The sequence below is a fragment of the Eptatretus burgeri genome, chromosome 11 (genome assembly GCF_056783735.1).
Source record: "Eptatretus burgeri isolate ZD-2024b chromosome 11, Ebu_testis_v1, whole genome shotgun sequence".
Lineage (NCBI taxonomy): Eukaryota > Metazoa > Chordata > Myxini > Myxiniformes > Myxinidae > Eptatretus > Eptatretus burgeri.
Window position 1 is genome coordinate 58,160,712 of NC_140971.1, and position 13,154 is coordinate 58,173,865.

Sequence of the window (13,154 nt, forward strand, 5' to 3'; positions counted from 1 at the left end):
AAAGGTTTAGAACCGCTGGTCTAAATTATCTTATATTTCAGGAATAGACGAGACTGTGCAATTAAGGGTGTGCGTGTGTGTGTGCGTGCTTGTGCATACGTGTGCGTGTGTGTGCGTGCGTGCGTGTGTGTGCGTGCGTGTGTGTGTGTGTGTGCTGCTTGTGCGTGCATGTGTGCTGCTTGTGCGTGCGTGTGTGTGTGTGATGGAATTGTTATGAACAGAAAATGAAAAAACGAGATGTGTTTGCGCCGTCGTCCCCGTCGTCATTCACTCGTGAGTCTCTCAGACTGAACGGAGCCTTCCCTGGTTCAAAAACACTTTAACTGCAAATCGTTTGTAAATGATACTTAGCACAAAGTAGAGTGTACGAGGTGCAGTGGGACGCAAGAAGCACGCGGGCCAGCATCTACTCCGCTTTATTGCGCGACCAGAAGCACACTCCTGCCACCCCTAGCGGACGAGGCATGATATACGAAAACCCAATCACGTGACACAGCACACTCCTCCCCTCGTAAAATGACCTGTCACACGATGAACGGACAATCACAACATGACCATCTGAAACCCATCAACACTCATAATCCTCCAAGTACCGCGGCCGCACCCTCACCCGCCTCGGACGGGCAGCGCCACCAGACAGCCCAGGCTCAGACGCCTCCCGGCTCGGTCGAGGTGACACCCTCGCCGGACTCGCACTTTCCGCAACACCAGCCACCCCTGACCGCCCAGCCTGCTCGACGTCCCCGGGTAGGACGGCATCAGGCGATGACCCCCTTGGCGTCGGCCCAACCAGCCCCGGCGATACAACGTCAGGTGCCGGCGATACTACCGGTGGGGGTCCCGCATCGTTCGGCCCGGGGAGGTGTGGGGGGGGGGTGACGCTGAACAGCGATCATGCATTTGGTCCACGTGCCGCTTCCACACATCCCCACCATCAGTCCGCACCATGCAATTCGCCGGCCCCAGCACCAAAGAGACCACCGCCGGCACCCATTTGGAACCGTGGAAATAATCGCGCACCATTACCCGCTGCCCCACCTCGAAGCTGCGCAGCCGCGTCGGACGCGACATTGCCCCACTCCCCGACCCTCCAGGTCGCAGCAAATCCAGCCTGGACCGCAAAGCCCGTCCATAGAGACGAATGGCAGGCGAATCACCCGTGACAGGATGAACTGCGTTCCTGTAATGGAGCAAAAAGACATCGACCACCGTCTGCACAGGTGCAACACCCCCCCTGCGCAAAGCCCGCTTCAACATCTTGACAAACGACTCAGCTTGGCCATTCGTCTCAGGGTGATACGGTGCAGACCTTAGATGTCGAATACCATTCTGGCGCATAAACTCATCAAATACACCCGCGATGAACTGCGGACCATTATCAGAGACCAGGATCTCCGGCAACCCTTTATTAGCAACGATCGTCCGCAGTTTCTCTACTGTAATGTTTGCTGATGTATGCTGCATTACTACAACCTCCGGCCATTTAGAGAATGCATCAATCACAATCAAAAACATTTTGCCATTAACCGGTCCCGCAAAATCTACATGGACCGTCTGCCAAGCTCGGTCTGGCACAGGCCAGAGACCCGAAGCTCGACGCGGGTTATCAGCATCTGTCTGGCACGTGGCGCAACGCTTAACCAACTGCTCAATGTCTTTGTCCAACCCCGGCCACCACAACAGGCTACGAGCAAGACTCTTGGTCTTCACGATGCCAAGGTGACTGACATGCAGTTCTTCCAAACACCGCTGCCTGAACCTCGGTGGAATCACCGTCCTCATTCCCCACATTACGCACCGTTGGACCAACGACAGCTCCGCTGCGCGTGACGTGAAAGGTTGAAATGCCGGTGTCGAAGGTAGATCGCTCCAATTCCCCGTAGAAATCGCCTGGACGACACGGGCAAGCACCGGATCACGAGCCGATTCCACCGCGACCTGCCTGGCCGTGACCGGCCCGCTTTGGACCTGGCCCAGTGCGAACACATCGACCCGGTCGCCCAACTCAGACGCTGCTGGACCCTCCCCACCGGCAAGCGTGAGAGCCCGTCGCAGTTAGCATGCTTCTCGGTGCTTCGGAACTGAATATCATAATCGTAAGCACCCAGAAACAGACACCACCGCTGTATTCGCGCGGCTGCTACCACCGGCACCCCGCGTTCGGGTCTCAGGATGAATTGAAGCGGTTTGTGATCCGTCTGCAAAGTGAAATGCCGCCCCAGCAGATATTGATGAAACCTCCGCACACCCCAGACGAGGCTGAGAGCCTCACGCTCAATCTGGGCATATCCGCGCTCTGCTGTGGACAGGGTCCGGGATGCAAAACAAACAGGCCGCTCGGAACCATCGTCCATCCTGTGGGAGAGCACTGCCCCGATGCCATATGCAGAGCTGTCGCATGCCAATAGGAGCGGACGCGCAGGCTCGTAGTGCACGAGGACCGTATCCTATGTGAGCAGCCGCTTGACGCGGTCGAACGACGCCTGGTGTGCAGGCCCCCAAGCCCAGCGCTCGTCCTTCTTGAGCAACCACGTTAACGGCGCAAGTTGAGAGCTGAGCCCGCGCACGAACCTTTGGTAATACTGGGCCATACCAATGAACGAGCGCAGCTGCGTCTTGTCGTGAGGCGGTGGCATGTGCTGAATCGCCTCCACCTTCCGAGGACCTTTCAACAGCCCCTCCGGCGTGATGATGTGCCCGAGGTATTCCAAGCGCTGCTTGAAGAACGCGCACTTGTCCCTGTTCAAGCGCAGGCCGCACGCTTCTAGCTTTGTCAGCACTTGGGCAATGTTCGCAAGATGCTCGTCCGCTGTTTTCCCCGCAATGAGCACATCGTCCAGGTAGGTCTGAGCGGGCAGGCCAATGCAAACCTGATCCATAGCTTTCTGCCACAAGGCTGGGGCCGAAGCAATCCCAAAACAGAGTCGGGTATATCGATAGAGTCCTTGACACGTGTTGATTGTCAAAAGCTCGCTACTCCCGGGATCCATCGGCAGGTGAAAATATGCATCACGCAGCTCTAGCTTCGTGAAGTATCGACTCCCCGCCAATCGCGCATATATTTCATCGATCGACGGCAATGGATATTGCTCCACGCTGAGCCCCCTGTTAACCGTGGATTTGAAGTCCCCGCACAATCGGACGTCTCCATTCCGTTTCAGCACCGTGACAACCGGGGTGGCCCAATCCGAGCACGACACCCGTTCGATCACTCCACAGGCCTCCAGCCTATCCAGTTCACCCTTGACCTTGTCCCGCAGGGCATACGGCACCGGACGTGGTTTACAAAACCGAGGAACCACCCCCTCCTTCAAGAAGAGTTTCGCCTCCATGCCCTTGAGTTTCCCAAGGTCTTCGCAAAACAAACCTTGATGTCTTTGAAGAATCTTCTCCAACTGATTCTCCCATCGGCTCGGCACGGGTTGCACAAGGTGAACGGCGGCCCAGTCTTGCCTGATGCGGGCCAGCCAATCTCGGCCGAGGAGAGACGTTCCCCTCCCCCGCACGACGTACACCCGAAGCGTGGCGACCTGGCCTTGGTACCGCACAGACACGTCTGCCATCCCGACTGGCGTTATCGTCTCGCGGGTGTACGTGAACAGCGTGAGGTTTGACCTGATAAGCTTCAGGCCGTTGAGTCTACGTGCGGTCTGTTCGCCGATGATCGACACAGCCGCTCCCGTATCGACCTGGAACGTGATCGGCGTTTCGTTCACTTCGACTTCCACCGTCATCGGGCGCGCCGTCGCCGGGCCAATTGAAAACAGGTCCATCAACGGCCGCCGGTTCCGCCCCGAGTCGCCTCGCACATCGCCGTCCATGACCTTAACGGTGGCCGTCGCCCCACGGCACACACGCGCCAAATGACCCACCTTGTGACAATTCAAACACACGGTGCCTTTACACGGGCACGCACGGCGCAGGTGTCGACCTCCACATCCCAAGCATGTCCGCGGGGTCACCTCTCCGCACGCGCGGCCGCGCGGCGATGTCCGACCCGCATCGAAGGTCGTGCGCGCGTCCCGGGGTGCTCGCGACCCCGCGTGGCCGGTGATGGCTCGAACATCCCCGCGGGTCTGCTCGACCGCTGTAGCCGTGCTGATCGCCGAGTCGAATGTAATGGCTTCATCCTTCAGCCGTAAAACCGCTGAAACCATCTTCGCACCTCGTAAACCAGCGATAAAACGATCTCTGAGCCGAGCTGGCTCCGTATTCAACTTTTTTCTTTGTAAAATTTGTCTGTAGACTTGGGTCGATGGATTATAAAACGCCAATGGACTCCACGCTCGGGACAAACAAAGCATTACATGCAGTTGTTATTTTGGGGGTCTCAAGATGGCGGCGCGTTGCCTTCAACATTCAGCTGTGACAGCCAATCAAGTTTGGAGAGAAATCGAGGGGTATTGAAGTGTTCCATCACAAATTAGTTTGCTTTTGCTTGCCAATCCAGCCGTGCGTGAGAAACCGTTGCATTGGAATGCTTGCTTGAGTTGCTTAAGCCACTTGGCGAGCGCTATACAAGCTGACTGGTAATGGAACGCACCTCAGACAAAGCGATAAACGGAGTTTACTTTATATAAGTTATTATTTGACACACACGAGGCCAAGCTAACGAGCTGTGAAGAAAAATCGCAATCGAAATCCGAAGAACACTACCTCGAACTACTTCATCATGACGACAGATAGTGTACCAATTGGAAACAAAAACGACGATAATTTGAAATTATCCAGTGCACCAACCGAATCCATTTACATATTTTGAAGGTGACATCTGGTAATTTCGGTAAATTAATGAGTTTTTATTGAAGATGTCAGCTTAACATGACAATATTATCAAGCGAAAGGAGAAACTCCACAGTTGCAGAAATGAAAAAGCAAAAAAGGGACAAATTCCATCAACTGAACAGAATTAATTTTTTTCATATTTCCCACCATTTATTGATTCGACAAATAATTTGTTTCTTTTTCACCGGATTACCTCAATATATGGATAAATAAGCCTCCGATGGGTGGGGCAATATATTTTTTTGTGTTCTTTCTATTGCGTCACACGCTTTCCGTTTTGTAACCACGGGAGACAATGAAAAGTGGGCGGGACGAAGAGGCTTGTTCCCTTTGTAACCATGGGAGATAATGAAAAGTGGGCGGGACGAAGAAGCGCGTTCCCTTTGTAACCATGGAGACTATGAAATGTGGGCGGGACAAAGACGCTCATTGGCTCATTTGAGTGGAGGATGCGTTGCTGAGTGGCGGCGTTTTTGAACGTTCCGTGTAAAAGTTTTTCTTTTTCATTCAAATGAGCATGGAGAGAGAGAAATTATACAAGTTGAGATCTCGTCCTCAGGGACCCAATGTGAGTTTGTGGGGTTTTTTTGTTTAAAAATAAAACATGTTTCCTCACAACGATCTTCAATGTGGAAAGAGGCCATGAGGCCCGTGAAAACCTGTGCGATGTTTTCGAGCTTGTTCGTCGTTGTTTGTCCGTTTTTATATCCTTTTTCAATGTTGGGCGACAAGCAAGGAAGGAGCTCGTACCATTAATTGTTCGAGTGTTGAATGATTCGGCCGTGGTTCGAACCCTTCCACACTCAGAGTGGACCTTTTAACCACCACCACAACCACCACCATCGAGTGTGGCTTCATAGTTATCATTATAACACGTTGTTGTAATTGTATGGTGTAAAGGAATTCTTCTGCCCGCTCGCTGTGGTGAAATATCCTATGGGAATAATTGTAGGGAATGAGGAAAGATTGAACATGACTGAACGTTCATGGCCTCTGTGCTTCGGATTTCAGAGATCAATCCTCGTGTGAACAACATCAAATTTACAAAATGAACACCGATGCACAACCCCCATTGTGTATTCCCTGTCGAACACCACGCTTAATGGACACCTACCATCCTTTAGAAGATGGTAAATATCTGATTAATCGTCACCAGTCGAACTTCACAATGCCATGTCGTCATCAGTTCCCGAATACTGGTTTATTTTACTTGTTTGTTGTTGGGTGCACAAGGAATCCATGTGGAGCTCGTGCTGGTGGTTGTACCCTTGTACTTGCTGCGGCCAATGGTAGACTAATGTGAGATTGTTGTGTTGTCACGTAAACGAGACACCACAATGGGGATCGATGATGACGCAATGTTCAAAATGGTGGTGACGAGGAGTCCCTGCTGGTTCTGAGCTAATGCTGCAGGTGAATGTTCTGAACCGATGTCATCCTTGTTCACCCACAATGAAGTGGTTCGCTGACCTTGGGCAATACAATGACAGCAATGACCTTCCACGAGAAGAGGAATCGGATAATTTAAAATCCCAGCTGTCACAGTGTGTCTGTCCCGTCACTCATTGGTTCACGTACTTGGTGTGGCTTTTCATGTTCATGGTTGTTTTCTGTCTCCTGACTGTGTGAATTGGCCATTTATGTAATGAAGATTTAATTTGATCCTCATCCCACTCACCGATTTGTTATGTTCCTCTTGCTGTGCAGAAACGTCCAAAGCATTTCCTTCCTCCCATTGACAATCAGCCGATGGTTGCGAATGGTCGTGTGAAGCCGAAGCCACGGGAAATATATTCTCCTGCTCACCTCACTCAAAAGGTAATTTTCGTTCTATTTTTCTCCTTCACACACGTCAAGGCTCATGGGATAAGGAAATGACTTGGTGCTTCTGTTTCTTCATTTTTCCTCTTTTATTAACCTCCGCCATCGAAGATCAGAGGTTACTGTTTTCACCCCTTTCTGTTTGTTTGTTTGTTTGTTTGTTTTTGAACAGTATTACGGAAAAACTCCTCGACGGATTTCGATGAAACGTGGTTGGGGGTTAGGTATGGTCCAAGGATCATGCCATTAGATTTTGGACTTGGTCCAAAATCCAATATGGCCGCAATGGCGGCCAATTTGAAAAAAATTTGAAATTTTTTTTTTGGATTTCTACATGTTTTAAGTGATTTCCAACCCCCCCCCCAAAAAAGAAATTGTTAGAGGAAAAAAATTTTTTGCAACTTTTTTCAATAAAATTTGGATTTCTTTTTTTTGCATTTCTACATGTTTTAAGTGATTTCCAACCCCCCCCCAAAAAAAAATTGTTTGAGAAAAAAAAATGTAAATTTTTTTTAACAAAATTTTGGATTTTTTTTTTGCATTTCTACATGTTATAAGTGATTTCCAACTCCCCCCCCCAAAAAAAATTGTTGGAGAAAAAAAATGCAAATTTTTTTCAACAAAATTTGGATTTTTTTTTTGCATTTCTACATGTTATAAGTGATTTCCAACAAAAAAACATGCCAAAATTATAATTGTGGCTGATTTTGGAACTTCAGGTGGATATACCCACGTAAAATCAATTTCTGTCTCAAGGAATCTAGTTATGACGAATTAATTGAGTATGAAAAGTTAAAATAAAAGCAAAAGGGAAAGTTGCAAACTATAACTCTGTGAGCACTGTTGACGTCAAATTGAATGAATAGGATATCAGGTTCACTTGAGTGACCTCGCAGTATTGGCGGCAGAGGTTTTGCACTCTACCGAGTGCTCCCCCTCTAGTCTTTTGTTTGCTTTTAATTTATCTCCTTAATTCTTAAAGTTCTGGACGGATTCGAATGAAATTTGATGGGCAGGTTGGGTGTGTGACAAGGACAAATTGATTCGATTTCGGTGAAGATCCGAATCCAGATCTGGATACGATAATTATTTATTTTTTGAAGTGATTGTTATGTCACTTTTGTCCATTCTCTTATTTAACTTTCATTGCATCTCTGACTTCAACATTGTTAAACTCCCAGTTTGTAATGCATGTTCATGTTCCATCAATCGTCATTTTTTTCCAACTTCAGTGTCAATTCACCCCACCGACTTAAATCTACCTCCTCCTAACCCAGCGTTTCTCAACCTTTGATGGCCCATGGCCCCCCGACTGAGACGCTTAACATTCCTGGTCCCCTGCCCTTCAATAGAAGATGCAGATTTCGTTTTATGAAATTTATTTACTCAGTCTTAAAAGATAAATCAGAGTAAACATTTTTCTTAGCAACACAATCAATGAGACACTTGCTGTTGGGCTTGTCTGACGAAGCCTCTTATGTCCGGCTCTGTCTTGGACACAGCAAGGCGAATGTCGTCCCCAACGTCAAGACGGTTTCTGGACTTCGTTTTAATGGTCGCAAGGTCAGAAAATCCAGATTCGCAAAGATATGTTGTGGCGAATTGAATGAGCATTACGGATGCCTTCTTGCTGAGTAGTGGATACGCATCCTGAACAGACAACCAGAAGGTGGAGTGGTCTTCTTTGTTACTGAAGACCAGCTTCATTGCTTTTGAAACCTTCAACTCTGCCAGCTCCTCTGCTTCGTCTTCAGTCGGTTCGATTTTGGCGTTAAACGGGTCTTTGTGCCACGGAACATCCAACGGTGCATCGTTGAAATACGATTTGAACTCAGCAGAGAGATTGTCGAGATGTCTAGTGATGCAATCTTTGATGCCGACGGGAAGCTCAATCCTCTGCGTCTGCAGGTGCTCGATCAAAAAAGGAAACGAGGCAGTGGACCCGGCCTTGATTCGTGCCTGCCAGACTTCCATTCTAGCAGACAGTCCGGCAAGCTTGTCTTGAATGTCACTGACTGTCACATCACGGCCTTGCAAGGACTGGTTCATTTCGTTGTCGGCCGAATATATCGGCCAGGTAGGCGAGCATCATGACGAACTCTTCATTGTTGAAGTGGACATGGATTTTGTTTTAGTTGTCTCGCAGGAAGATTTCCACCTCAACCCAGAGTTCATACAGCCGAGAGAGGCATTTCCCCCTCGATAGCCAACGGACTTTGGTGTGGAACAGAAGTCCAACATGTTCCGCTACCATTTCGTTGGCCAGGAGTTGGAAGAGCCGATGATTTTTGGCCTTCGCACGAATGAAGTTGATCACTTTGACCATGATGTCCATGACTTCCAGCAAATGAGGCGGAAGAGTCTTTGACGCAAGAGCGTATCGGTGTAGCGAACAGTGGGAGGACGTCACATGGGGCCATTCGTTCTTCACAAGCGTGACAAACCCTCCTCTGACGCCGACCATCGCTGGGGCACCATCAGTACAAATGTGCTTGAAATTCTGCCAACCGAGTCCACTAGCTTCAAAAAAAGAATCCACAATAGCTTTGATATCTGCCGCTGTGGTTGTGGTTGGTAGGATACTGCAGAACAAGAACTCTTCCTTCATCTTTCCCTTTCTCTCGTAGCGAGCGAAGGCGATCAACTGGCTCTCCAGGGCGGTGTCGGTAGACTCGTCTAATTGAAGGCTAGCCTGGAGCGTGCTTTGTTTGATTTCGGAGCAAACTTGACGGCACACATCAGCAGCCATGTCGTCAATCCGTCGTCGGATCATGTCATTAGAGAGGGAAACTTGCTGGATCTTCTCTTTCGCCTCTGGTCCGATCATCAATTTCACCATTTTCTCTGTACATGGCTTAATAAGGTCCTCAGCAATAGTGTGCGGCTTCTTGCACTGCGCAATTCGGTATGCCACTTCGTAGCTAGATTGAAGAGCAGGTTTTTCTTCTGGCCAGAATCCAAATTTGGGAAGTGTCGCTTCACGGTCATATCGTGATCGTTTCGCAGACAGAGCGTCGATATTATCTTGCTTCCTTCCGGGATGCATCTTGTCGCGATGGTTTGAAAGTTTGGAAGGACTTAGTGATGAATTTGACATCACGACTGAGCAGTGCAGACATTGCGTGCAGTCCACGCCATCTCGACTGACATTCGTGAATCCAAACTTGACATAGCTGTCATTCCATTTTCGAACCTTCGACATCTGAGAAAAAAATTGAAAAAAACAATTCTTACGTTTTTGTAAACATTGGTTTACTATGAATGCTCTGTGGGCTCCGCCTTCTCTTTTAAAATCGTGGTTAAACTCATCTACCCTTTTTACTTTCATACTATGACCGGAGAGTCGTCACCTTAATTGTACATTACAAGCTTCTGCATTCTGAATCGCAGTTTTTTGGCGTCCGCCCATGGCCCCCCGGTCAAAGGCCGATGGCCCCCTTAGGGGGCCACGTGCCCCCAGTTGAGAAACGCTGTCCTAACCCCTCACGTGTTATCCCCACTCCTTATACTTCCCGTTTTGCCCTCATCCTACCTCTGCTCTTGGCATCTCTTCACTGTCTTCTATTTCGGTATCATCTCCTCCTCTATTGTCCCAAAGTGTGTGGTGTTCTTACATGTGTGGGCTCCATTCTAACCTCACAGATATCTCACTCTCTCAATCAGTACACTCATCACCACAAACATGCTCCTTCCTTCTTGTCAGCACACCTCCCCCTCTTCCCAACCCCTCAAATCTTGTACCTCTCCCTGTCCGCTCCCTTCTTCACCAGACCTCTCCCAAGTCTCATCCTTACCTTCTCCTCACCTCTCCCAACAACCTCCTGCAACTTGGCCATGCCTGCTCTCATCAGTTCCTCTCCTTCTCAAAGAAACCGACACACTCTTCCCCTTCCAAGCTTCTCTCTTGCCTTTCACAAAAACTTCCCCCTCACCCTTCTGCCTCAACTCTCCCCTCTCACTTTTCTGCCTCCAATGTTCCCCTCACTCCCCCTTCCCAAAGTTGACCCCCCAACCATGTTCTGAACCGGCATCCTTTTTCACCCACAATGAAGTGGTTCACTGACCTGGGCAATACAATGACAGCAATGACTTTCCACGAGAAGAATAATCGGAGAACTTAAAATCCCAGCTGTGACAGTGTGTCTGTCACTCATTGGTTCACTCACGTGCTTGGTGTTGCTTTTCATGTTCATGGTTGTTTTCTGTTTCCTTCCTGTGTGAATTGGCCATTTATGTAATGAAGATTTAATTTGATCTTCATGCCACTCACCGATTTGTTATGTTCCTCTTGCTGTGCAGAAACGTCCAAAGCATTTCCTTCCTACCATTGACAATCAGCCGATGGTTGCGAAAGGTCATGTGAAGCCGAACTTACGGGATATATATTCTCCTGCTCACCTCACTCAAAAGGTAATTTTCGTTCTATTTTTCTCCTTCACACACGTCAAGGCTCATGGGATAAGGAAATGACTTGGTGCTTCTGTTTTTCATTTTCCTCTTATATTAACCTCTGCCATCGAAAATTGGAGGTCACTGTTTTCACCCCTTTCTGTTTGTTTGTTTGTTATTTTTGGAACAGTATTACGAAAAACTCCTCGACGGATTTTGATGAAACTTGGTGGGGGGGGGTTAGGTCTGGTCCAAGGATCATGCCATCAGATTTTGGACTTGGTCCAAAATCCAATATGGCTGCTATGGCGGCCAATTTAAAAAAATATTTGAATTTTTTTTTGCATTTCTACATGTTTTCAGTGATTTCCAACCCCCCCCCAAAAAAAATTGTTGGAGAAAAAAAAATGTTGCAAATTTTTTTCAACAAAATTTGGGGTTTTTTTGCATTTCTACATATTATAAGTGATTTCCAACAAAAAAAAACATACCAAAATTATAATTGCGGCTGATTTTGGAACTTCAGGTGGATATACCCAATTTCTGTCTCAAGGAATCTAGTTATGACGAATGAATTGAGTGTGAAAAAGTTAAAAGTAAAAGGGAAAGTTGCAAACTATAACTCTGTGAGCACTGTTGACGTCAAATTGAATGAATAGGATATCAGATTCACTTGAGTGACCTAGCAGTATTGGTGGCGGAGGTTTTGCACTCTACCGAGTGCTCCCCCTCTATTCTTTTGTTTGCTTTTAATTTATCTCCTTAACTCTGCCACTGATGGTCGACAGAGGTTACGTTTTCACCCCTGTTTGTCTGTGAACAGGATGTCTCAAAAAGTTGGGACGGATTCGAATGAAATTTGATGGGCAGGTTGGGTGTGTGACAAGGACAACTTGATTCTATTTCGGTGAAGATCCGAATCCAGATCTGGATACGATAATTATTTAATTTTTGAAGTGATTGTTACGTCACTTTTGTCCATTCTCTTATTTAACTTTCATTGCATCTCTGACTTCAACATTGTTAAACTCCCAGTTTGTAATGCATGTTCATGTTCCATCAATCGTCATTTTTTTCCAACTTCAGTGTCAATTCACCCCACCGACTTAAATCTACCTCCTCCTAACCCAGCGTTTCTCAACCTTTGATGGCCCATGGCCCCCCGACCGAGACGCTTAACATTCCTGGTCCCCTGCCCTTCAATAGAAGATGCAGATTTCGTTTTATGAAATTTATTTACTCAGTCTTAAAAGATAAATCAAAGTAAACATTTTTTTAGCAACACAATCAATGAGACACTTGCTGTTGGGCTTGTCTGACGAGGCCTCTTATGTCCGGCTCCGTCTTGGACACAGCAAGGCGAATATCGTTCCCAACGTCAAGACGGTTTCTGGACTTCGTTTTAATGGTCGCAAGGTCAGAAAATCCGGATTCGCAAAGATATGTTGTGGCTAGAATTTCATTTTTTGACAATTTCATTGTTGTATTTTCTCCCGTATGCGCACGTATGTATTGTATTAAAGATTCTCTTTTGCGTGCTGAACCAGTGTTGAAATTGAGTTCTTTTCCACCACACTTGTAATCACAATATTTTCCTCACATTGTACTTCATTGCTCTCATCCATTTTGGCAATTTAATATCCAATCTTTCATACAGTATGAAATGAATAGCTCATTGGAAAAAGTACCTGATGAACTGCTTGATGTTGATGTTCATCTTATGTTTTCCCACTCATGCAAAATGGATTTTTGTGTTTTGCTGGTGGAGTTCAATCTCTGAACCATTGACCGAGTGTTAAATCCCCTTTGTGCCGTGCAGAAACGACCAATGCAGTTTTTACCCCGATTGGTCAATGAGCCGATCGGTGTGAAGCTGGCGGTGAAGCCAACATCGGAGGCAACGTTTTGTCGTGCTGGATTGTCACAAACGGTAAACTCCTTTTTATTTATTTATTTGTTTATTTATTTATTTATTTATTCTATCCCTCTTTCTTTCTCTATCACTCTCTATCTCTTTCATCTCCCTCTATCTCTTGATGTATCATATATATATATATATATATATATATATATATATATATATTTATATATATATATATATATATATATATATATATATATATATATATATATATATGTATATATATATATGTATATAT

General features: G+C 47.1%; 1 protein-coding gene across 3 annotated transcripts in view; it reads left to right on the forward strand.

Moving 5' to 3' along the window:
• Window positions 1–5,220: 5,220 nt before the first annotated feature.
• Window positions 5,221–13,154, forward strand: part of LOC147017174 (uncharacterized) — a 97,409-nt gene continuing 89,475 nt past the window's right edge. For all 3 annotated transcript variants that reach the window (XR_015049382.1, XR_015049383.1, XM_085846613.1), the window contains exons 1-4: window positions 5,221–5,353; window positions 6,493–6,603; window positions 10,906–11,016; window positions 12,815–12,925. Coding sequence is in view for 1 of the 3 variants with exons in the window: in XM_085846613.1 (XP_085702739.1) it covers window positions 5,297–5,353; window positions 6,493–6,603; window positions 10,906–11,016; window positions 12,815–12,925 (390 nt within the window). In the remaining 2 variants the exon portion in view is untranslated. The remainder of the gene's footprint in view (window positions 5,354–6,492; window positions 6,604–10,905; window positions 11,017–12,814; window positions 12,926–13,154) is intronic.